The sequence below is a fragment of the Carassius gibelio genome, chromosome A24, assembly GCF_023724105.1.
Source record: "Carassius gibelio isolate Cgi1373 ecotype wild population from Czech Republic chromosome A24, carGib1.2-hapl.c, whole genome shotgun sequence".
In the NCBI taxonomy this organism is placed as follows: Eukaryota; Metazoa; Chordata; class Actinopteri; order Cypriniformes; family Cyprinidae; genus Carassius; species Carassius gibelio.
Genome location: NC_068394.1, coordinates 4,981,075 through 5,007,194, shown reverse-complemented (window position 1 = coordinate 5,007,194; position 26,120 = coordinate 4,981,075). Strand labels below are relative to the sequence as shown.

Here is a 26,120-nt window from a genome sequence, read left to right as displayed (position 1 = left end):
AGGACCCCAGATATGACAGTCCCCATTTAAAAAAAAAAAAAAAAAAAAAAAAAAAAAAATTATATATATATTTTTATTTATTTATGTTATTTTAAATATATTATAACCATATTTTACCATATTCTTTATTACTATTCATTACTACATTTTTACGTGGAACCCCTATAAATTGTTTATTTTATTTTGTTTATTTCATTTTAAATATATGTTCATGTTGTTTTTATTACTATAGTTTACTATATTCCTTATTACTAATAATGTCATTATTATATGTAGGGTCCTTACTGTGCGTTCACACCGCCGGCGTCTGGTCGCTCTGGCCGCTCTGCTCACGACGCTGCAGAAAGATTCGTGAGTGCTCAGACGCTCTGACGCTCTGATCGAATGCTTATTTTGTATTTAAAGCGGCCGCAAAGCAAACAAGCTTGTTGATCTCGTGCAGACTAACCACAAGTAGAGTAGCGTTATAAGTTAACCTCATCAAATATTGTTGTGGACGAAATATTAAGATCCTTTACTTAAAATGAACAATCTCAGACACCTTGGTCCACGTATCACTTTTAATAATTTTTTTTATGTTCCCGTACGCAAACAGGGACACATCATAGATAATTGCAAACGCGATAAAAGCAATAATCAACCTGTCTCCTCCATTGTGCTTGGGAACTAATGATCGGAGCTGCGTTCTCTGGAATCCTCTCAAGCGGTGGACTTCTACGTTCCGATTGGTTGCTGCCCAACCCCGTCATAGCTCATTACCATAAAGTTGCCTTGATTTAAACTCTCCTCGACGCTCTCAACGGCCAAGTCGTGCCGCGCCGCTCCTCGCCGCTTACATTGCGCTTACATTACGCTTACATTGAAAATGAATGACTTCCGGCCGCTTTGATGCTCTCGACGCTGGCGGTGTGAACCTTAGAAAGATAGACCTTAGAAAGTATTTTCAATTTTAGTATTATTTATTTAGTATTGTAGTATTAATTCATGAATAAGCGTTTAGTTTTATATTTTCAGTTTTCATTTTAAATAGTTATTTAGTTTTATTTTTTCGTATATATTTCTATTTAGCTTTCTCATTTTAGTTTTAGTAATTTTATTAACTTTAAATAATTAATATACTTTATTTTTATTATAATGGCATTTCTGTTCAGTTTTTATAGTTTCATCTAATATTTTAATTTGATTTTATTTAAGCTTTAAGTATCTGCATTGTCTCCAGTGTTTGTCCTCAAGTTCCTAAAAATAATTTCATATCAAATAATCGTTGATATGCAATAAGACCATTGATCTGTAACATTAAAGTAAACATGAAACAGCATTCCCTATTTGAATCCCGCCATTTTAGTTTCGATATCTGAAACATTTAAAACAGAATATTTAATATGAAAAAAATGTAGAAATGTTAAACAAAATGGTCAATTTAGCATTAATGTTAACCAGCAGGTCTAGGAAATTTTTGATAAGAATTGGCTGATTTCATATTGAAATTGTTTTGATTGCATGCTGTGATGTCATGACAAATCTGAACATTGATTTGAGATCTCTTGTGAAACTTCATATGAGACACGTGAGATTACTGGGCCTTTTTCTTAAAAGCACTTGTCTCCATTTAATCACTTTTGTCATAAAAGCTCTCATTGTGTTCCTTCGTTTTCCATCCAGTATCTCAAGTAACAATTATAGTGTATTTTTTGTAGACTCTTATTTTATTCAATTAACAGATGAATCTGTAGAGAGAAAGGTGATATGACACCGTGACAGATGTTATTTTCACCTCCTCTTTATTTTGTGCTTAAAGCCATTTAAGTGTGATTACGATTTGTTATGATTTATAAATGTTGTCGCTAAAATGAACATGCACTCAAATTGTTTGAATTATTATTTTTCAATGTTAAAGAATCAGATTTGGTATGAAAACTAACAGTTACGATTCAAAAACGGGTTTTATTAACTTGAAATATTCTCTCTTTTTAGCAAAGTCAATATTAATCAGGTATATATATGTATATGTTTGTTCTGTGGTTATTTTCTCATTAACAGCACTAGGGATATTAAATGAAAATAAGTAAAAGAAGCTCCTAAAAGACAAGCACTTAAACTCGTGATAGACATCGCTTATAGTAATGCAGCGAGTTCCATATGCTGCTGACAGGAGGCAGGAGTGGGAAAGACTGAGTCAAATATTTTTTTTTTTTTCCGAGCCGTGGTCCTCGGCACTCAGCTGTTTTCAGACGGTGAGGGACAGCATGTGAAGTGTGTAAATGATGTTTCTCCTGCTCTGATGTGTGAGTGAGTGATGTAGCTGTTCCTGTTTTATAGACCCCTGCCACCTGCCTCCATTTCTGCTTTTATAAACTGTGTGCCGGCCCTTCGGAAAAGGTCAGCTTTTTATTTCCAGAGACAAACAGCAGTGGGAGGGAAGAGGTGGTGCAGCGGCGTAGACATCATTTCAGAAGTGAGAGGGACAGAAGTGTCAACAGTATTTATTTATTGGTGGACAGGTTTGATTTTTTTCTTATCTCTTATTTTTAATTGGTTAGGAAATCAAATTTGTACTATACATTTTTTTTCTATATTTTCCTTATGACAATTGTATGATTGGTTTATATACTACAAACACTTTTTGTCAACTTTTATCACAGAATAATGCGGAAAATTTATTTAGTAGTTTCTTTACTGTAATAAATGATAGACCCAGTCAGCACTGCATTATTAATATATTTAGTTTTTTACCTGGAAATGCAACACACATGAACCATGTATTGTTGCAATCGAGCGTTTATCATCTTCAGGATTCATTGGTCAAAATGTTTCTGCTTTTTATATTTAGCTTCGCTGCAGCTATAGCTGGATGCCTTTGTCCATATTAGAAATTTACTGGTATGTCTTAAAGGGATACTCCACCCCAAAATTAAAATCTTGTTATTAATCACTTATCCCCATGTGGTTAAAAACCTGTAAAGCTTAGTTCATCTTCGGAACTCAATTTAAGATAGTTTGGATGAAAACCGGTAGGCTTGTGACTGTCCAATATACTGCCAAGTAAATTTCACCATCAAGGTCCAGAAAAGTAAGAAAGACATCATCAAAATAGTCCACCTGCCATCAGTGGTTCAACCGTAATGTTTTTTTTCCCTTACAAAAAGTTTTCTTGTTGCTTCAGAATGTTACTGTTGAACCAGTGATGGCAGATGGAAGTCATGGCCTAGTGGCTAGAGAGTTTGACTCCTAACCCTATGGTTGTGGGTTCGAGTCTCGGGCCGGCAATACACAACCTAGGTCCCCTTTAGCAAGGCACTGAACCCCCAACTGCACCCCGGGCACTGCAGCATTAATGGCTGCCCACTACTTTAGGTGTGTATAAACAGTGTGTGTGTGTGTGTGTGTGTGTGTGTGTGTGTTCACTGTTCTGTGTGTGTGCACTTTGGATGGGTTAAATGCAGAGCACGAATTCTGAGTATGGGTCACCTTACTTGGCTGTATGTCACTTTCACTTCATGTCTTTCATACTTTTCTGGACTTTGACAGTGTAACTTACTTGGCAGTCTATGGGACAGTCACAACCTTCCCAGTTTTCATCCAAAATATCTTAAATTGTGTTCGGAAGCTGAACAAACCTTTTACGGGTTTGGAACGACATGGGGGTAAGTGATTAATGACCAAATTGTCATTTTGGGGTGGACTATCTCTTTAAGTTAATTACTTCTATGAGTCCATTTTGGACTTTCTGTGCGACAGCACCCTCCGGCTTTAAGTAAGAATGAAACTACAGGATACACAACAGGGGAGGTAATGTTCACAATAATGTTCACATCGCCTTATTTTAGATACGAATAAAACATCAGGCCAATCATAGACTGTGTTGTCTCTTTGCATTTCAATGTACATTTATTCACACTGGCACTTGAAAACATCTTTGTGAACACACTTGCCCCCACCTCCTCCGCGTATTCTACACCCGGTGGAAAGAAAGAGTTAAAGTGGAAGCTGGAAATTGCACCCATGTTGATTTACCCTGGGAGCTCGGTGCACCATCTGGATGTTTTGCCCAAGATCACATTACCTTCCCTCTCTGACAACCTTCTTTCTTGACTAAAAGAGGAAGTGGACGACTGACGGTCGGCTGCAAAGTTGTCTGTTTGAACTTTGTAGCTCGTGTGGATTCCCCACCCCACCCCCTTCTCTCTCGAGGCCTGCTTTACTCTTGACATTTGTAGATGCCAGATTGGGCTGTAATATACTGTTGCATCTATTGCCTGCAAGCATATGCCGAAATACCACCTGATATCTCTGTAAACAGAAATCATATTATTCTTTATTGTGTGCTCAGTGGGAGAGATTGTAAGGGGGCTTTTCTTTGGGGAAAAAGGATAAAGAAGTTCTTAATGTCAATATGAATGAACAGCCGCTACACCGCTATCACCCGCCTTAAACACAGGGGATTTCTCTTTTTTTATATCGTGTTTTTTTTGTTTGTTTTGTTTTTTCACTCCATCCCCCCCATATCGTAACATTACCGCCACATGCTATTGATAGAATTTGAGATGCTTAGAGCATTGTCTTCGAATATGAGAATCTTCACGCTTTTTGGTCTCGTCGCTTTTGCTCAGCATTGGTAATTAGCTCGGGTTGCACGCTAGATCAGCGGAGAACTGCCTAACAAAGCTCTGTGACCGTTAATTAGGATTAATGAACTGTATAGCACATGCAAACGTGTTGTTTTCTTGCTACTCCTTTGAAAAAGAGGGCGAAGGATGCCATCTTCCAAATGACCCGCTTGAATTACATCCTTTTTTCATGAATTATGTTTATTTGTTGTTGTGCATCACACCATATACAGCAGTGTTAGATATGTGATTGATGCATTTGGCCCGTTTCGGACTGATTACGGATTCGTAGGCTACCTCCAGGGCTGAAGGCAACTGAGCCCAATTAGCTTTTTGACTGGACAAGTCTGGTTAAATCACACCTGTAATTGGAGCTAACCTGATTAATGGCAAATGCACCAGTGTGCCACCAATCAGCACCTCAAAAGGGACCTGTAGGTGATACTTCTAGCCGTTGGATTTTATACTTGTGCACTAATAGTTCCTTTGTGTCTTTCACGCGAGATGTCCAGCACTTTAACCTGTAAGAAAAAGAAATGATTGCTGTTGACCCGCTAGACTCCCGCCCACCATAGAAAGCTCTTAAACTCTTTAACTTTATCTTAAAAAACTTTATCCGCACATCGGTCTATTCTTGAACGTGCCTTCTCACCTCGGCGTAGGAGGATTTAGTGGGCAAATCTGAATGAACTAAATATTAAGACAGACTCTCAACTTTTTTAACCGCGGTTAAAAACAAAAGAAATGGCACAGGGAATCCGGCACACACGCAAACACCCACACATTTCCTGTACGTCTCAGATCGAGGTTTTTCATTTAATGAGAAGTGTTGGATGAAGCTCCATGGTAACACAGATGAAGTGTGATGTGTCCCCTCACCCCAACGCACACTATTGTCACTTGCTCTCTCGGCGTCTTCTGCATGGCTTTATATGTCTCTCTGCTAATTAGCAACCGAGATTTAATCAACTGCAGCATTTTTATCAAGAACAGAAAGGTTAAAGGTCGTGGACCTCACACGCGCACTCACAATACACACGGACACACCCTCTTACGGTTTGAGTGTTTAATAGGTGGTGCTGGTGATGTGTAATTCTGTAAATGAGCATTTCGTCGCGTTAAAGGGCTACAGGTCTCAGGGTGGGATAATGAAGTATTCTGTCAGTTTTGTTCTCATCTAGCTTGTATCTCACAGCTAAGGCTCAGTCTGCAATTGACTTTTTATTAAATTTTTTTATTTACATACAGTATTTATTTTCTGATATGGATCCATGTTTATAGCTTTGAACTTATATATATATATTATCTTAACTTATATATATATATATATATTATCATTTTATTTCTTTAGTAAATAGGTTCAATTTGAATTCACATTGGTTTAAACTAGAATTATATTTAAACACCAGTATTTTTATTTTTTTTTGGCTTGATTAAACACAAAGCTTCATATGCATGTGTTAAATGACGAATAGAAATAAAAACACGACTATTAAGTTTTCTTCACTGGTACTGAGGAGAGCCGTTTCTGTTGCTTTAGATTGCTCGCTGTAGCTGGAGATTGGCACAAACCAGCATGCACTGTATTCAGGCTCATTTCCATTTCACACCAGCAGGAGAGAATTCTGGGATTGGGGGCCCCCTGAGAGTATTTGGAAGTGACACGGCCATTTCTGCACTTCCAGCTCTGTGACAGAGTTAAAGCGGAGAGATGGATAGCCTCCCATAGCTGCATGCTGGCCTGCTGTGAAGAGAGAGAGAGAGGGAGAGAGAGCGCAAAACAGCTAGCACAACTCTATTGAGGGTCTCTACACATGCACACACACTCACTCACTTAAAAAATTCGGAATTCTAGAGTGCATGATGGTCATATTTTGCTGACAGTGTCATTTTATAGTTTAACTTCGCAAATGAGGTATACACAATTTCTTTAAGTAAAACGTGAAAATCGAAAAACGCTCTGGCAGCCGTCGAGAAATGTAAAGATCTAGTTCGTGCTTCATTATGTCTGCTTTCTTTGAGACACAATGCTCTCTAATAACAGTCTTTGTACTAGTGGCTTAGCTAGAGTGGCTGTTGACGAGAGGTTTTTGACCGAGAACTAGCTCATGATTGCACTGTAAAATGTATCATTATTGTCCTCACGCCCCCTGTTTAATCACAGATCGTTGAAGAGGATTCTCTCGTTCTCCCCTCAGGGAAAACATCTCGAAGATGCGTTTGGAATGCAGAGGAGCCGTCTGCGGTGATGGGGGACAGACCGTCCCCATCTCGCACCTACCTCGCACTTAACTAACATGTGTCTTTCGTTGTACCCGTCTCATCAGTCGTGATTATGCTGTGCCTCCGTGCAGTTGGCATGCATTAGGGGAGGGGATGAGAAAATAAACAACTAAGGTGCTTTTCGACTCCGGAATAAGCAGTGGAAAAGTGGGTCTGTCAAAGCAGTCACTACGATCTGAGAGGTGTTGACTAATTGCCTGCTAATTACACAGTAAATTGTCTAATTAAGCTGATGGTTAATTAGGGTAAGCTTGCACGGCAAGTCTTGTGGATGTCGCTCTCTCTCTTTCTTTCTTTCTTTCTTTTTTTTTTGTTTGTTAACAGAGAGAGAACGAGAGAGATTGTGGCTTGCCCGGAAACCTGGCTGTGTAATTGGCACACTGGCAGTGACTGGCGGTTAACATGACACAAAGAGGTGATAGAAGTAAAGACTGACAGAATCGGGGGTTTGCGGCAAACAGCGCCACTTGTCATTTGTGCAGGGACCCGAGTTGCGGCCCCCTCATGTCGCCAGCGATGCTGTGACAGCCAACAGTATTGCACTCAACCAAACTCCTCAAAACCCGCTTGTGCTCCTTTTTCTAACCTTACAGAATCCTTGGCCTGCTGCTTTTAGACCAGCTTTTGTGTCTTAAAGTGGGAGCCAAAATCTTGGGACCATTTACATTGCATTGACAAAACCATGTATTAAGACATTCTATAATTCGATAACTTTTTCATTGAACTTTCCACTCTTATAATAAAAATGTTGTATGTTTTAATTTTAAAAAAAATAAATAAATTGACTAGTCTCAGATTCTTGGGTCCCAATTTAAATTTGTATTTTGTGGACTAAATGCCTTCATATGTAGATTTTTTTTTTATTTTATTTCAATTTGTAAAATGTGTTTTTATTTTTTTAATTTAATGAATTTTTTATTAATTTATTTTAACCTATTTAATTCAATTATTTATTTTAATTTTCCAACCGTTTTGTTAACTTTTTGTCTCTGTAACAGGTGGCACATTGCAATCTGGATTTAAACCTTTAAATATTTCAATTCAGTTTTCTATTCAAATTTTACTTCCAAACAAGCATTACAAACAATAGTTTCTTACAGTCATCTTAAACCAGCATGTTTAAAAAAAAAATTATACCTACATAAAAAGTATCTAGACATTTAAAATATTGAAATTTAACACCTTTAATCTTCAAACATGTTATATTCGACTTCAAAGTAATTTTGGTATCATACATTTACAAACAAACATATAATTTTGGCACAGTTAGGCATTAGACGTGTCAAAAGAATGTGTGTTGCTGCTGGAGTATGACTCAGATTTATCCTTTTTCATTCTACTTTCAGTTATATTTCTATTTAGATATTTTTCTCAGAAGCAGATGAATGATTGCAAGCCGAGAATCATGTCACGTGTAAACTGCGCCGTCTCATCGCTGGCATTTTGTCAGCGGGTTATCCTGATAAGAGCCGCCTGAAACGGAGAGACGTGATACACGACAAGGCGATTCCCTCAATCTGTCCTGTCATCTAATCAATAGAGACAGAGATAGGGAGACAGTCACTGTTCAATCACTGCTTCTTCAAGTCAACCAGGATGCAGTGAATACTGCCGGCGGAGCAATTCAGCAAACGTCAAAGGTGAAATTCACAACTTTTAGACAAAGACGACACAGCATCCGTAACCTCGGCGTAACTGCCATGTCTATAGAATGAATGGACAAAGAATCACATTTATCACTTCCTGCAAGTCATAGACCAATGCGTTCTCTCTAAAAAAAGGACAAACGAGACCCAAAATGGCAAAAAAACAATACAAAGGATTGAAAAGACGAAAATGGTAAACAATCATGTTTTGTACACACATCTTTTGTGCTCCTTCAGTTTAATTTGAATAAATTACAGACAAAGAAATGGTGCAAGCGTCAAGTGCAAGTTTATTTACCACTTAGTTTCCATAAAAAAAAGCAAAGCACAATACAACAACAGCAAGACAGAACTGACATGTAGAACAACAGACACAGTCCAGTGGTTTGTGTTTATTTAACAAGCAAATTAGCTGAGGTGATGCCGATCGGGGGCATTGTCGTGCAAAAAAAATTAAAAAAAATGGAAATGAAGTCAAGTCCAATCGCCCAGGCTCATTAGCTATAGCTACATGTTTACATTTATAAATTTACCCGTTTAATTGGGAGATCAAAGCGCTCCTCACTACCTTTTGCATAGCTGAAAGGGCAAATAAGTTGAGCCTTGCTGAGCTCTTTAGTCTACTAATTTGATCAAACTCTTCGGTCTTTGGGTGCTTCACTTCCTATAAAGCATGACACCGAGGTGGATGAGTGTTGCTTCCTGTTTTTCATGTTTCTGTCAGTGACGGCTGATGATCAATGAGCTTGCCGCTCTGTTTTCTGGATTATTTGAAGTGCAGCCTACTAAATCTTTATGTCAGCAGTTTTAACTGCTTCATATACTTTTATTAAGTGCACAGGGTATGGTTGTTGGGTCGTGTTTGAGTATTGCTAGGTTGTTTCATCCAATACTCAATGCAGCAATTTTATGTTGTATAAAATTTAAAAAAGAAAGTTTGTCTTTAGCTCTCTTCTCTGATGTCTCTGGTGAGTTTACTTTTTAAAGTTTAAAACCTGTTTTCTCAAGGACTTTTATATTGTTGCTCCAAGCGTTTTATGGAAAAGATGTTGCTCAGTGAATGACCTTGTACGTAATAGTTTATTTAGGAGTTATTGAACCAGGAACGCATTTACAATTCATTTAAAAATGCTTTTTTAAAGCAGATGATGAAGCATGATTGTTTCACATGTTAAAAGAACAATTGGTTCTTAAAATTAATTATAGTATTAAAATACTATATTATATTAGTATTCATTTAATTCATATTCAAATCTAATTTTTTAAAATCACTAATTATTATTATACTTTTTAATTAAAATTGAAAAATTCCAAAAATACAAAAAGTATAAATTTCGTCTCAAGGGTACTTTAACTCGATGATGCCATTCATATGAGTTCTGTTAGTAGTAAAGGTTGGAAACTATTCCCATAGGTTATAACCCTAGTACTATAGATATTTAATATAATAAATCAAAGCCATTGCAGAGTCCCTCAATCCAATACAAATTATGTCCAAGTGAATGTTTATCCCTAAAGCTGAGGGTGACAAATACATTGCATGGTGTAATTTCAGACTTGTTTGTTGGCCTGCGTTGATTGGACGTTCAAAGAGGGAAGCCACGGGCCAGTGCTTGTGACTTCCCTTTGCACCTAGAAAAGTAATTGGTGAAAAGAACTAATGACCAAGCTGACAGACAATATCCCTGTTCATTTATCAAACAGGGTTAATATCCTCCGTTCTGACTTAAATTTATGAAGTCTCTTTCAGGCGAACTAATCTCACGCACTTCACCGGATTGCAATCATGTTTAGCAGCGCAACATTTCTCCAATAGTAGCTTTTAGTTTGCAATTTGAGTTTTCTTGTGTATGTACAGTATGTGTAGTTAGGCATTGGATTGATTTGTTTTTTTATTTTTTTGAAAGATATTTTATATTTTGTCCAAAAGCATGCGCTATGAATTCAGTGGGTTTATTGACTGCATGAGATTCAAATCAATTTTTACAAAACCAACATTCATTTTCCACGATTCAGTGAATGTCATGCTCGCCTCTTTTCCAGAATTGTTCCTCTGTCTTATTTTAAACAGCATGAGGCCTTGAAACTTAGAGAGTTTTTTTTTTTTTTTTTTTTTTTTTTTAATGGAGCAGATTTCTATTCACACGAGTTAGAGGAATGAAAGGCAGTTGTGTCGTATTGTGCCTCCGAGTCCTTTCAATGAAGGAAAGAAAGTTGTCACATGGTATATCAAGGTTCTGCGAGTGCAGATGTGCCTCTGGGATGTTTTCATGGATTCAAGGTTGGTTTGATTTCAAGTGACAGCCATGGAGAGAGGATTAAAGCAGCCATGGAGATCATTGTCCGAAATCTCAGTAGACATCAAGGCGTGAACATATGGAAGAGCTCACCAAACATGCATGCATGCACTTTCAAATAGCTGAACGCCCTCCTTTGTGTTTAGAATCCAAATGTCTATACTTCCTTGCGATGACAGGAGGATTAGTTGATGTTTAAAGGTTTGTTTGTGCAGTTCCCATCATGTCACTTGTTGTTTCCATAGGACACAGAAGTAGTTTGTTTGAGGAATGTCCAGGCTGCTCTTACATACAATAAAAAGTGGATAGGGACTAGAGCTGTGATGTTTCAACAAAGACAAAAGACCAAACTCATTCCATAAAATTACTTGCATGTTTTGTAATGCCTACTTACATTTCTAATGAAATTTACAGTACCATTCTTAATGATTTTGAAAGGAGTCTCTTATGCTCACCAAGGCTGCATTTATTTGATAAAAATACAGTAAAAACAGTAATATTGTTAAATAGTATTACAATTTAAAACTGTTTGTATAAAATTTAAGATATTATTTTTTTTGTGATGGCAAAGCTGAATTTTCAGCAAAATTATCCCCGGGTTTCAGTGTCACGTGATCCTTCAGAAATCATTTGAATATGCTGATTTGCTGCTCGAGAAACATTTATTGTTCTCAATTTTGAAAACCATTTTGCATTTTAATATTTTGTGAAAGCCATGATACATTTTCAAAAAGAACAGCAGTCATTTGAAATGTATGTAAATCTTTACTGTCACTTTCCAATCAATTTTACGTGTCTTTGTGGAATACAATTACTATGTTTAAAAAACAAAAATCAGGATTTGTGATTTGACATAGAAGCCAAGATGACTTAAATAAAAAAAAATAAAAAAAATCTGTTTTATAAATTTCAGCCCATGTGTGTGTCTGTGGGTCGCCTTGATTTGCCAAGTAAGACATGTTCCTGGATCAACATATTTTGATAACCCTGGATCAACATTATTATCCAAAAATATAGATTTAACCCAATCCCTACCCCTAAACCTAACCCTACCCATAATTTATTCCTGAAATCAGTGGGAAATGATAGCTGATTAACAAGAGTGAAGAAACACCTAACCCTGATTGTAAGCCTAAAACAGATATTTCCTGCAAAGTTATATCTCAATTCTGATTGGTTGATTGGAATTTTGTTCCAAAATCAACAAAAATGTTGATCCAGGAAGATGTTGTTCTTTGGTGAAATGTGTTCGTTTTCCCACAGAAAGAAAATATCCTAAATGTTTAATTTTAAGGTGAACTATCTCTTTAAGAGGGTCTAAAGTCCCATGTCACTCATATTTACAGGAACAACACGTTTTAAAAGTATCACGCACCCCCCCCCACTCCAAAAAAAATCATGATTTACTCATTCATGTAATTCCAAATCTGGATTACACTCCTTCTACTGTGGAACAAAATGAACATAAATGTTTAGAAAAAAATGTCTGTGTTATTTCAGTGTTGCACAGAAGAAACTCATACAAGTTTGGAACAACATGAGGCTGAGTAAATGATAAATGAATGTTCATTTGTGGGTGAACTATCCCTCGTGATCAAGGTGGTACACCATAACTGCAGCTTTTTTCTCTCTGTCTCTTTCTTTTTATTTAATTAATTAATTTTTTATTTTTTCTTTGGTGTTCTGTGTCGGTTGGCCTGGGTATGAGGAAGTGAACCAGCCGGGGTTTGATTTTTCTGTCATGGCTATTTATAATGATTAATGCCCCGACTTGGGGCCACTCAGTATAATTATGGCTCTTCAAGATTTTATTATTTTATTTGTCTGCTCTCCATCCTGCAGTGACTCTAAGGGCCCCACAGAAATCAGATACAGTACCAGTGCAAATGTCATCAACAAAAGCGTGCTACTTTTCTGTTTTGGAGTCATTTTTAAAAGATATTTCCTTTGGGAAGGGAAGGGAAGGTTTATGTGGATCTCTTAACTTCGCCATAATGACTTTTTTTTTTTTTTAATTCATCCTACTGAATAGCAATCATGATTCTAACACATCTGTCATCATAACAACAAGTAAAATAATATGCACATCCCGTAGTCATTTTGCAGTGTTATTCTTTGTGTTTGTGTGAGTGTGGTTCTTGCATACTATAGTTATACAAATGCAGTGAGAGGAGACTAATCTCGGAAAATCAATTCTGGTGATGCTGGCTGTCTGGAAAGCAGGTACGATCCATGCCGAATGCTGAGCGTTTCACCCAAATGAGTCTATAATGCATTTAACAAGCAAGACTGATGGTGTAATTTGCATTAGAGTAAGGCTTTGTGTTTTGTGTCAAAGGAAGGCTGACACAGCTAGTGCAGGTGTTTTATGTTAAAAACATATGCTTAATGATCTAGCTCCTCTTATTGAGACAGTACAGTGAGACCACAATGAAAATCTGGGTTTCAAAGTCTAAGTTAAACCTGGAAATAAAGTTTTTAGATTTTTTTTTTTGATTGCACCATTAAATGTCTTGCCTCGTTCTTACAATCCAGACTCCCGGTAAGAAACTGCGTGCATTGTCCCTGCAGTTCTGATCTTCTGAAATAAGACAATTACCGCGGGATGCTGGATCTGAATAGCAAAGCATTTGATATGGTATTAGTTCAAGCCTGTGGTTTAATGTGCGGGATTATCGGCCATTGAGCAGTATATTCCGCACTTGATCTCCCCTGCGTGTCTAGAGAGGGGGAGAGCAAGAGATAGATGGGGAACAGGAGCGTGCATCTTCCTCGGGATAATGATACGTGTAAGGAGAAACAGATATTCCGTTGCTGTGTCGTTTCAAAGGTGGTTTGTAAAAACATGCTAAAATATGCAGATGATCGCAGTGAACGTCAGTGCAGTAGTGAATTATGATGGTATGATCATACATCCAGACTCTATTGCTTGTATGCAATCTGTTCATGTGGCAGTGTGAGGTCAGAGTACAGTATATTCTCATTAGAATGTGAAAGCGTGTGGACACGGGTTGTGATGTTAGCACGAGTGTGTGAGCGCGGCGGCGGTGTAGTCTGCTGCATTTTGATTAGTAGTTCTTGCATGTGTCTGCTTCTGAAAGCCTGTTTGTTGTACAGGAGGATTAGGGGCCTGTTGTGCTGTGATAAAACGTTGTTAGCTCAAAAACACACATGCAATGGTGAGCGAGACTGAGCCTCTGTAGGGGGAAAAAAAAGAATAATGGTCCTTCCTTCATTTCCTCACAAGTCACAGTCTGCGAATGGTCAGTTGGAGCCCAAGTGGACAGAGTCCTTACAAAAACCAGCATATAGCCAGAGGGTGTCCAGCCACGTGCAGTGGGGTCTAAAGTAGGGCTGTCAAAATTGCTCAAAAATGACGTTCGAATATTCCCTCTAAAAAATACACGAATATTCGAACTATTCGAACATCTGGTTGCGCATTACGTCAATAACAGGACAAAATAATACAAAGAGACATAAATACTTGTATAGATAGTCTATTTAAGTTTAAACATATATGACAACGTATTACCTACACAAAAACAAGGAAATCAACCAGATCCATTGCTTGACAGAACTCCCCGAAGCGTGCCCCATCCGCGATACTGATCGGTCTTATGTCCTTACAAATGAACAAAATTATTTTATCCGTTATGGCCTCTTGTCGTGTTGCAGACAAAGAGCTTGCGGCGGGCGATGCAAAGTAACGTTAAGTGTCAAGACGTGACTGTTTAGCTGTCATGCTCATTTGGGTGCACATTTTTGAGATGTGACCTCATGTTGCTAGTGGTCGAATGGTATGCTAACTGTATCTTAAATAGCTTGCATACAACTTGCGGGTCAACAATTTTACCTCATTTTCTCTGCTGCGGTCGATTTGGGCTCTGCACTTGCTGGCATCTTCCATGAAGACGTGTCAACTTTCAGCAATGATTCTGTGCCAGACAGTGCAACTCCTGTGACCTGTCCCTGAACCCTCAGGCGCGCTAGTGCGCCCACTCGCAAAGCAGACAACCACACCTCTACTACCGCCGGCCTTTTTTTCCACATTTTTTTAAATTCGAATATTCATTTTCACCTTCGAAATTCGTTTTTTTAAACTATTCGAATACATATTTGAATTTAGAATATTCGTTGACAGCCCTAGTCTAAAGGCTGAGAGCACCAGTGAAAATGCTTTCATGATTAGCATACAAACCTACATGACTTGCTTCAGTAGAACAAAAAAGGTGGATGTTTGTAAATATGTTTCCTAGCCACTCATTTCAATACAATGAAAGTAATTGAAAGGGCTATAAAAGTATCATAAAAAGATCAATCTAGAGTTGATTTTTTGAGTCTGAGCTTTTCAGTGAATCAGTTTGTCCAGTTCACAAACCAGTCTAAATGATTCATTTAAAAATTGGAGCAATTTGTTCCGATTTGAATTACATGTGTACTAATCAAATTGATTCAGATTATTTGGGGGGGGGGGGATCTTTTCAGTTAATCGGTTGATCCAGTTTTAAAAAACGGAATTATTTGTTCACTAGATGGACTGTTTTGGTTATTTCAAAACCACTCTGGATGATTTGTTTAATAATTGGACTGATCTGTTTCCTTTGAGTGAAATATTTTCAATGAATCAGTTGATCCAGTTAAGAAACGTTCATATGTTTGCTAATCAAGCTGATTTGGTTATTTTGAATCAGATATTGTGAATTATTGATCCAGTTCACAAACCCAGTCTGAAAGATTTGGTTCTTGTCATTCAGATCTTTTCAAGGAATGAGTTGATCCAGTTTACAAAACAGGTGTGAATAATACTGTATACTAATCGGTCTGATTCCAATCTGATATTTTGAGTAAATCAATTGATCCAGTCAACAAAACTGATCTGAAGGATTCATGAATGAAAGTGGACCATATTTATGACATTTTAGGAGTTTGGTCTTCATTCATTCATTGTAATTGGTTGCAGTAGAATTCTAATTCAATAAATATTTATTAAAATTTTGTTTTAGCTAATTTCAGGTTAAAATTGGTGGGAAAAAGAGAAGAAATCATAGATTTATAACATGTTCTTAGACATTTGGACCCCACTGTGGGTTGAAACAGAGACCCATATGATATGTCCATCGCGGGCAGGTTTTATCCCGTCTTCTGCTGCTGGTGGCAGTCATGCATATTAACACTCTGGTCTGTGTAGAGGAATGAATTTACGTCTTATGTCCATCGGCGCTCGTCTTTGGGAATCCAATTTGCATTGAGATGCATGCTGGGAAGGAGAGAATGGGAAAGGGAGCATGTGTATGCGTGCGTGTCTTATCTCCCGTCGCTGTGTGCGGCACCTGTTTCAGAATGCCAGACCTTTGTCTTTGGGTAATTTTCATGGTTTCTAGTTGCTTAATATTAAATGTCCTGTTCCACCCTCGCCTTATAATCCAAAGCGCCAGCAGCCAAGTGTTCGTCACGGATTCATTAAACATAGACTTCTAGATTGGCCTGGAGCTGATGGGATGGTTGTCTGAATTCCCAACAGAGTCTTCACTAGAGGGCCACAACACTTTCATTAAAGTAAAGGAGCGTCTTTATCTTTAACCACAAGCCATGTATGACAATGTCACTCGTCAGACAGAGCTCAAACAGTGCATTGAACCAGACACTTTGAATTTTTTTTTATGTATCTGAATCAAATATCCGCTAGCAAATTGGAATAAGTGCTCTGAACAGAACATCGTCTTGTTATAAATGATGCACTGAAATCAGAAATGTAAGTGTTGTGGCTTTTAGTCCGTGTATGTATATTAGCTTTGATGTCTGTATGTGTACTCCTAAACCTAAAATAAAAATAAAAGCATAATAATAATAATAATAATAATAATAGTTATTTTATTATTGTTATTATGAAAATGTATATGATCTATATAATGAAATGATTCAATAATGTTTATTTATTGTGTTTTTTTTTCAAAGTTAATAAATATTTTGTTTTAGTTTACGTATATGTCTGCTTATTTATTTTGCTTGTTAATCCACCTAGATTATTAAAGTGTTAAAAGTAAATTATTAGTAGTATAGCATTACATTTTTATTTTATTATTATTATCATATATATATATATATATATATATATATATATATATATAGTGTTGTGTGTAGTTACCAGGGCATCGAAATCTAGTTGCTAAGAGCTTACAAGTGTTTTTAGTGTATTTTTAGACAGTTGCTAGTGAACTAGAGCATTGCTTATCATAGCCTCTATATATTCTCATCTCTAAATATGGCTCATATCTCTATTGCAGTATGACTTTGGTGTTTTGTTCTGTTTTCTTCTGTTTTATCGTCCACCAGGTGAAAATGGGAAGTCTGTTCACACCTCTTCTCAACAAGCTGCATGATTTGAGATGTCATTCATGTCCACAGCACAAACTACACGTTTAATACTTAAAGTTGCAAGTTTGTTCCGATCCCTAAGCATAAGTATGGGCAATTACAATAATGATTTAATTACTTGCAAGCACGAGAAATAAATAAACTTATGTACAAATTAATTAAAATGAATTAAAAATCCGTAATGAATAATACAAAAACAAACCACACATTTGGAGCCTCACTTCTAAATTAGATTTATGCTAATTAGATCACATTTTCAATGAAAGTTTCTTGTCTCCATGGCTTGAAAAGTGTTCAAATGTTGTAAAATGAAGTTTGCGTGCCATTATTATAATTGTTCTATAACGGCGTAGGTTCTAATTAGGATATGCAAAACGTCCTCTCACACTGTTAAATTATGATGGATAGTTTATCAGAGTTCAAAGGATTAAGCTGTCGCTCCCTTTTGTTTGTTCTGGTGAGTTTATCGGTTCAGTTTTCACAGCAAGAGAAGATGACGAAATGCAAAATGTAATTTCTTAACCCTTTAGCCTCTAAGCACCGCAGATTTTAGACACATTGGATTAAAACGAGTCTCTCTTTGTCTTTAATTAATGAGGCTTGCTAAGGATTAGAACAAACCCCTAACCTTCAGTATTAAACGTCAGCGCATATCTGGCCCCTCACCGTTTGTGCTAAAGACATGAATGATACCTCAAATCATGAAGCTTGGGGGAATTTCTTTTCTACATTACACAGAGTCCTAAAATGTATACAGAGACCGGAATATCTTTAACTCTGAGAAAACCATAAACTCTTAAAAAAATAAAGGTTCATTATTGGTATATATAGTCTCACGAAGAACCTTTAACATCCATGGAACACTTTTAAAAATAAAGGTTCCAAAAGAGTGTTTTCACTGTGATTCAGTAGAAGAACAATTTTAGGTCCCTCAAAGAACCTTCCAGTGAACAGTTATTAAAAGAACCATTTTCTACCAAATTTTAAAAATCCATAGAACCTTTTGTGGAATGGAAAGGTTCTATGGAAGTTAAATGTTCTTCATGAACCCATCAATGCCAATAAATAACCTTTTTTTTTTTTTTTTTTAGGAATGAAAGGTTCTCTATTGTGTAAAGAGGTTCTTCTTTGTCATCGCTGCCAAAACATGTAAATATAAACTCAGTTTGTCATTTGCACATAGGTTTGAAATATGACATTGAAACAGATTTCGTGGCCAGACCCCAGAAGATGCATCTACGTACATTGGTGAGAGCATCAGTTCATTGGCTTGGTGGAACCTCATATCAAGGGCCAAAGCCATTAGCCAATAGCTGTTCACTGGATGCCAGGATCCTCACGACTCTGCCAGCTTCATTAGCTGGGCTTCTAATTTAGCGTGTGAACTGATTACTGTCCGGCCACTATGACCTGTACTCTGTACATCCAATCAGAGATGAATATTATAGCAGTCTGGCAGGGAATCCTTTGGGACACTAATGCAAAAAAAAAAAAAAAAAAAAACACATTTTCAACCACAGCTTAATGGAGTACAGAGAACATCTATCAAGGCTCGTGGGCATGCTGGTACTTTTGAGAAAAAACAAGACTCTGCTACATGTATAAAATGTAGTCTGGGAAAGTGTGTGAAAGGGGAAGATATTAGTGTGAACTGATGGATGAATGACTTTATTTTGTAATGTAAAAACCCTTTTTATTTTTGTTCAAGTAGACTTCATTTACCCTACTGCACGGCACGGTTTCAAATGTGTATGATTAAATATGAATTTAGCTCCACTTCAAAGCCCCCTTTGGGAAGAGGGAAGGAGAAATAACGCTATTGAATTTGTGTCATGAATTTCTGTAGAATATGGTCGTAATTTTCTACAATATGTTGTTCTGCACAGAAATTATAGCCGCGGAGCATATTTTACAGCAGTGGAGTCTGTTGGGATAGTCGAATTTATAGGTCTGGCTTAACAGTGTGGGTCTTTTCCCCTAACACGCTAATTATTAGTCATTAATGGAGGTTTTTTTTCTTCATGCAGGATTTGGTAACCAATGTGTCTCCACGTATTGTGCGTGGAACCACTTCCGGACCAATGTTTGGTCCCGGGCAGGGCTCCTTCCTGAACATTGAGCTGATCAGTGAGAAGACGGCTGCCTACTGGTGCAAGAGTGTGACGGAGCTCAAAGCTGACTTTCCTGACAATGTAAGTTGGACACAAGCACAGATCACATGACTTGAACGAAACCCAAAAGGAACATTGTATTGAGAAAATGGACCAGGGAGACTTACAGCAGGGCTACCTAGTATGACACATCAAAAATAGAATGCACGAGATGATGTGTCACAGTGTTGACACTCCCAGCTAGTTAGAGATGTGATTTTTATGGATCTGTTGCTAGTTGGACAAGGTATAAGAATATACAGAAATTCAGCTTGATTTAGAGTCTTTAACCAGAGCGGCTGCTGTTTTATTCCTGCATTACTGAACATAAATATGCTCATGACATTAACATGTTAAGAAGACAAAATTGTGTTTTCTAATCTCCTTCGCACAACATATGGGAGGTCGTCTTCATCTTTTTTTGTAAAATCCGCATGGGACTCTGTGGTAGCTAGTTTGGCTCTTAAGTCATAAAATTTGAATATGATTTCAATATTCATTTCTCATTGTTCCATTTATTATTCATAGTAATGTGATCCTTATGTTTGTTAATGAAATCCAAATATTTATGATGTGAGCTAGCTCCATCCATAAGTGCTTGTTTTTTTTATTCAGCCGTCGTATAGTACAGCAGGAGCGGCATATGCTTGCTGAAATTACAAAATGACAACTCATTTGTTCACTTCTAAGGTTCTTGTATCTGGGTTTCTTTTTGTGCTCAAGAAATATCAAAAGATTAATTGATTTCTGCAGGACATTCTGACGGCAATCATGGGCAGCACTAATGGAAGTGATGCCCAGCATTCACTGGGGCGGCTTTTGTACTGAGGATGAAAGCAGCAGAGATGTATCGCTTCTTTCTGAAACAAGGTGAATAGAGTATAGAGAGAGAAAAAGAGAGAAGCTCCTTTTAAGGGCCCCGACTGAGCTGAGATATGCTTTGCTGCCGTAGACACCGTAAGAAATTGCTTGACAACTGTATTTCTTATTAAAACAGTAAGTTGAGCTGACATATTTGTATACCATGAGTGTGTAGGGTAGGGAGTGTAGGTTTATGCTATGTTTTCCTAGAAAAAAAAAGACTGCACAATTTTTGAATTTGGCTTTTGATTATTTAACCTTAAGCATATTAAACTATATATACACGTAAAGATATCTGTCTTCATTTTCTAAAAATAACGAAATTTCGAATGCATGTTTTTATGTTCCTTTTTTAGTACCTATTATCACATAAGCGAATGCTTTAGAAAACTCTGAGTGTTTTGTGTTAGTACAATTATAGTTTCTGTTAGGGCTGGGCGATATGGCCTAAAAAAAATCAGTTTTTTTTTTTTTACTAAAAATCTGATTTACGATATAAATAGATTTTTTACCCTTACTTAAAATCAAATCAAGTCAAGTCACCTTTATTTATATAGTTCTTTAAACAAAATACATTGCGTCAAAACAACTGAACAACATTCATTAGGAAAACAGTGTGTCAATAATGCAAAATGACAGTTAAAGGTAGTTAAAGGCAGTTCATCATTGAATTCAGTGACTGCAGTGACCATCTGATCTGGATACAGTCTGGATCTGGTGACTACGGTGACCTAGGAATAAGAGAGAAACAGACTAATATTAGCGTAGATGCCATTCTTCTAATGATGTAGCAAGTACATCGGGTGTTATCAATAGTCAGATGACAAAGAAATTGTTCAAAACCAGTTTTAATATCATTCTTTATCATTCTGCCCATTCTGACCTACGGGATCCCTCAGTTACGCATTGGCGGATGTTAAAAAGAAAACCTATTTTCATTCAAATAAATTGATGTTAACTACACATTCAAGTTAATCGATAAAATCGATTTATCGCCCAGCCCTAGTTTTTGTTATTAAATTTGTCAGTGTGAGAGGTAGAAGACTGGCTGGTGATTTTTTTAGATTGCTTTGGTTCTTGTGCATTAACAGCTAACAATCCCTCACATGTACACCCACTGCGCTAAAATGCTCTCTTTACCATTCCTGTAAAAGAAACTGCTTCAGGATGCTGCTCCGGCTGTTGTGACTCTGAACTGGACAAATTGTGCTTTGCCGTTATCAGTACGTCTATTTTTTCCCATTATTAGAAAATGGTCACAGCACTGCGTTAGAGAATCAGCAGGACTCATAGCTCCACATGTTCTCTTATGGCCTCAAGGTTACTTATCTCCATGGAGACACATTGTTAGAGTGTAAGGTGGGTTCGGAGGCACTCCCCCGGAGGGAGGTTATAGAGTTTATAACCAGGTAATCCCGATCTTCCTCAAACCCCACAGCCTCGGCCCCGGTTAATGTGACGTTCCAGCTGGGGGGCTCAGACTGGATTGGTGTTAATAAACTTAAAACTAGATCCCTCTTCAGCTTCTCAAGGGCTGTTCTGCAATAATGTGACGTTAAAGTGGGCAAAGGTCAAGACCAAATCAAAACAGAATACTTGTGTTGCATATAATACCCGAAATGAAGCCTGCGGCGTTGATCTCTTCTTCTTCTTTAGGAACCCCGCTGTTGCTCGCAGATGGCCTGAGGTTTATGGTTATATTACAAAACACTATTTCAGGGTTTATCAAATATCACTTATATGTCACTGTTGTACTGTAAATCTCGGCGGTAAATGTCAGAGTGCTTAACTTTATTTGCCCCCTAAAACTTGGCAATATTTTCTGCTCTCGTGTAGGTGGGCTAAGCTTAGCACCTAACTGCCTGCTGCTTTTGGGAAAGCGTAATGCCTGAGAGATTTATATCTAGCGGAAATTTGTCTCGGGGGGACAACACAGCCTCCAAGTTTAATATCCTCCCATGAAATCAGTTTTCTCCGAGTCTCCCTGGACTCCTGTTCTCCTGTTGTTAGCACCAATCTTCACTGTCCCCCGTGCCGCCCACCTCCGCCTCATCAGCAGCAAGTGTAAGTCATGGACATCTGATGAGACAAGAGTTTAGATGTAATCACGTCGTTGGACCAAGGAACACAAGGTAGGCTGGCCTTCATTGCAGGGTTGTTATCCACATCTCTGCAGCTATTAGACACATAATGGAGTGCGGCCACATATGCAGTTAACGTGGTTAGGTTTTTCCTGGAGAAATATCACGATGAGGGACACAGTGTGCTGAAATGTTGACCTGGTAGCTACTCTTTCCACCAGCAAGTGTGGGCAGAAAGTCCATCTCTGGAGAATTGGTGCTATGGTATGCTCGGTAGAGTTTCAAAAGCTTTTTATATCCGTGATTACCTAAAACCAGGAGTTGTTTTTGAGAAGCAGACCTTCCATAACCTGTTTTATGACTGGCTTATTGTGTGTCCAAAGGGAAAAATCAACAACAAACAGTGCAGGCTAATCCAGCAAATGCTCTTATCTAACACCTTGCTCTGGGGCTTGATACTGTTTTAATAAAGTCAGCGCAACAGTGGATTTGTCCTGGTCTTGTGAATTATAAATATTGATTTTGTGACTTTGAGGGTGGAGAAGAAGAAGGCAGCTGCTTTTTAAAGACAAGATAATGGCCTTTAGATCCATTTTATAATGTGCTAAAATGGGACCTTGATGGGGAATCCTTTTGTGCACAATGAAACGGGCCTCTGTTAAAGGCCACAAGGTGAGACAAAGAAAACCTGGTCTTGAATTCTGTCCATGCTGAAATCTGTCTCTTATTCTTCTCTCCCCATAGATTGTCATATCCAGCATAATGTGCAGCTACAACAAAGCTGATTGGACAGAGCTTGCCAAAATGGCAGAGGTGAGTCTTTGTTATGCTAATTTGTGAACACACACAGTTGTGAAATAATAACCTCTTCCCTTGGGGATAATTTGGCTCTTTTGATAACACTGCATGTGTACCCACACCATCACATACTGTCCTGTACCAAACAGCAAAACCAACATTTACTGTTTTCCACAAAAAAAAAAAAACCTTTATTGAATCACTGGCAGCTAATCCTGGATCTAAAGTAGGCTACATTTACGGGAAATGCTCTTCGGAAGCAGCTAATCTGATGTTGCCAAGAAGCTGAGAGGGATGAGACAGAGGATGCCAAGGAGTGAGCCGCTGATGGTTAGATGAGATGGAGAGGTGAAAGGAAGGATGGAAGAGAGAAAACGAGAGGATTTCCAAGACCAGACATCATCAGGCCGGTCCATCTGTGAGAATGGAGTTGTCCAGATCCAAGGATGTAGCAGTGAAACTAAACAGCTTCGGCCCCAAAATGCTTTTAACTGTAGATGGTCTCAACTCACAAAAAGGCATCAACTGCAATCACCAACAACCATGAAACATCATTAATGCTGAAACACAATCAACATTCAACAGCTTCAACTCCAAAAAGCAGTCACACTCAGCGGGCATTAACTTTAAGCAGCCTCAACTTATATCAACCTCAAAACATTATCAATTCCAAAATGCTATCAACTGCAGAAGCCCTCAACCTCATAAAGGAATCAACTTAAACTGGCTTCACCCCCAAAACAGCATTGACTACAAAAGGCCAAGGCAAAAATACTTCAACCACAAAATGTTACGGATTGCCTCAACCCCACATATTAAGGCATAAACTTGAATTGGCAACTGTCCCAAAAACCATCAACCAGCGTAAAATCCTAAAAGACATCAACCCCAAGATGTTATCAGCTTCAAACATCAGACTCTATCTGCAAACAGCCTCAACTTTAAGAAGGAGTTGAGGCTTCAATTGGCATAAACCCTAAAACGGAATAAAGCCCAAGCACCATAAACCCCAAAAAGCTATCAGACAGCTTCAACTCCAAAAGGACATCAACCGAAATGGCAACAACCCCAAGCTCCATCAACTGCAGACAGCCTCAGCTCGAAGAAGTCATTGAGCTCAGTTGACATAAACCCTGAAATGCTATCTACTGCAAATGCTCTCAACCCCAAAGAGGCATAAATCTTGAAAGATATTAATGGAATGAACCCCGAAATGTCATCAACTCTGAAACACTGTCAACTCCGAATGGCCTCAACCCAAAAACAGAGTCAGCCACATTTGACAGCACTAACTCCAAAATGGCATGAACCCCAAAATGTCTTTAACTTTAAATGGCATCTACCCCAAAACAGCATAAACAGCAACTAGACCCAACACCGGGAAGGATTGTGCACCATTCAGAATTAAATTGAGAATGCCTTTTCAATTACAAATCAGTTTCCGAATTCGAACTCAATTTCAAATTCACACTCATAAATTGGAAGGGAGCCATTTCTTTGGTTCTGAATTGTGCATAACCCTGACTTAACGCACACACACAAACATTTTCTGCAGAAATTAAGTGCTCACATATGTCTTCACACCACTTTGTATTTATAAACATAGATCTTGATACTGTAAGTGGAAATAGAGGGAGACAGTGGAGTGACCCTGGGATTAATCATAGTTGACTTGCAGATCTCAGGCGCTTAATTGTGCAGAGAAAATAGCTGAAAGTAAACAGTCTGCATGTCAATGTGTTAATTCTGCTATCGATTACATCGACGCATCGCCCTATCCTCACTCTCACCTCATTAAACCGGCCTGTCAAACCCACCAAAAACCTCTTTTACTAACGGCAAAGATGGACATCTGGTATTTCCTGCCTCCCCACCCCCCTCTATATTACTGTCATTATGTATTCGCCTGACATCCCTTGTCACTGAAGCCCAGGTACATTTTGCATATTGTGTATTCATAAGGCAAGCCGATGATGTAAAGTACGATGAAAACATCGTTTCAGGGTACGGCTGCCGTGTCACACCACACTTCACTGGAGCACAGGACTGATTTGAAGGTCTTGCTCTTTTACCTATACTGGATGAAAGTGAAAGCATTGATCTGTTGTCAGAGATGAAACGAGAAAAGGATGAGCGGGAGATACTGACGATCGGGGTGAAACGGTGAAAGACCATTTGTCTTTGGACCACGTCTGGCGCCGTGGGTTTTAGCGGTCTGCGAACTCCTCTGTGGTCTGAATGCCTCATCTTCCTCGCGTCTGCTGTTTAGCTACCTGTGCCAGCAAATATGAAATAAAGGCTCAGTTGCCATGGCAACTCCGGTTTCAAAGTGAATCAACCATTCATTCCCACTTTGAAATCTAAGGGAACACTTAACACTGTTCCCCGCCTAAGGATACTACGTAAAAAAAAAAAAAAAATCATGCTTTCTTTCCCTCCCTTGCATGCATCTCGCTCTGTCTCTCTGTCTGTCTGTCTCTATATAACATCCAGACTCTCTCTCTTTTGCCCTCACAGAAGTGTCAGTCTGAAGTAAACCATTCTACTTGCAGCCGCCACCTCTCCTCAGCTACTTTCCCCTCCATAAAATCGCTGCCTTTGAGAGAAATATTACATCATAACGATGTGCCTGAGGCTATAATTCATAAATGTCAGTCTCTCCGTAAGCTGTTCCTATTTTATCCAATTGAGAGTTGGCAGAAGAAAAAGGAACAGTGGATTGCAGATAAATGGCTAAAAGCAGGCCCAATAATAAGTGCGCAATGTGTGGTGGTTCGTGAGTGGCATAGCTACAGAATCTGTGAATACGTGAATTTAAACGAATAAAAGCTTCATTGCTTTCACTCAAATGCCAGTTTCCCAGGCTGCACCGCTGCATGTCTCTCGCTCAAAATTTGAGGATGGTATAAATGAATGAACTGTTTATAAGAGCAGTATCTATTTATCTGTCTGTCTGTCTGTCTGTCTGTTTATCCGTTCATCGATGCAGTATCTATCTATCCATCTATCTATCTATCTGTCT

At 38.2% G+C, this 26,120-nt stretch overlaps 1 protein-coding gene across 4 annotated transcripts in view; it reads left to right on the top strand.

The window, feature by feature from the left end:
* Nucleotides 1–26,120, top strand: part of LOC127946544 (dihydropyrimidine dehydrogenase [NADP(+)]) — a 156,843-nt gene that overhangs the window by 78,460 nt on the left and 52,263 nt on the right. For all 4 annotated transcript variants that reach the window (XR_008151117.1, XM_052543194.1, XM_052543195.1 and 1 more), the window contains 2 exons: nucleotides 19,236–19,400; nucleotides 23,045–23,113. Coding sequence is in view for 3 of the 4 variants with exons in the window: in XM_052543194.1 (XP_052399154.1) it covers nucleotides 19,236–19,400; nucleotides 23,045–23,113 (234 nt within the window). In the remaining variant the exon portion in view is untranslated. The remainder of the gene's footprint in view (nucleotides 1–19,235; nucleotides 19,401–23,044; nucleotides 23,114–26,120) is intronic.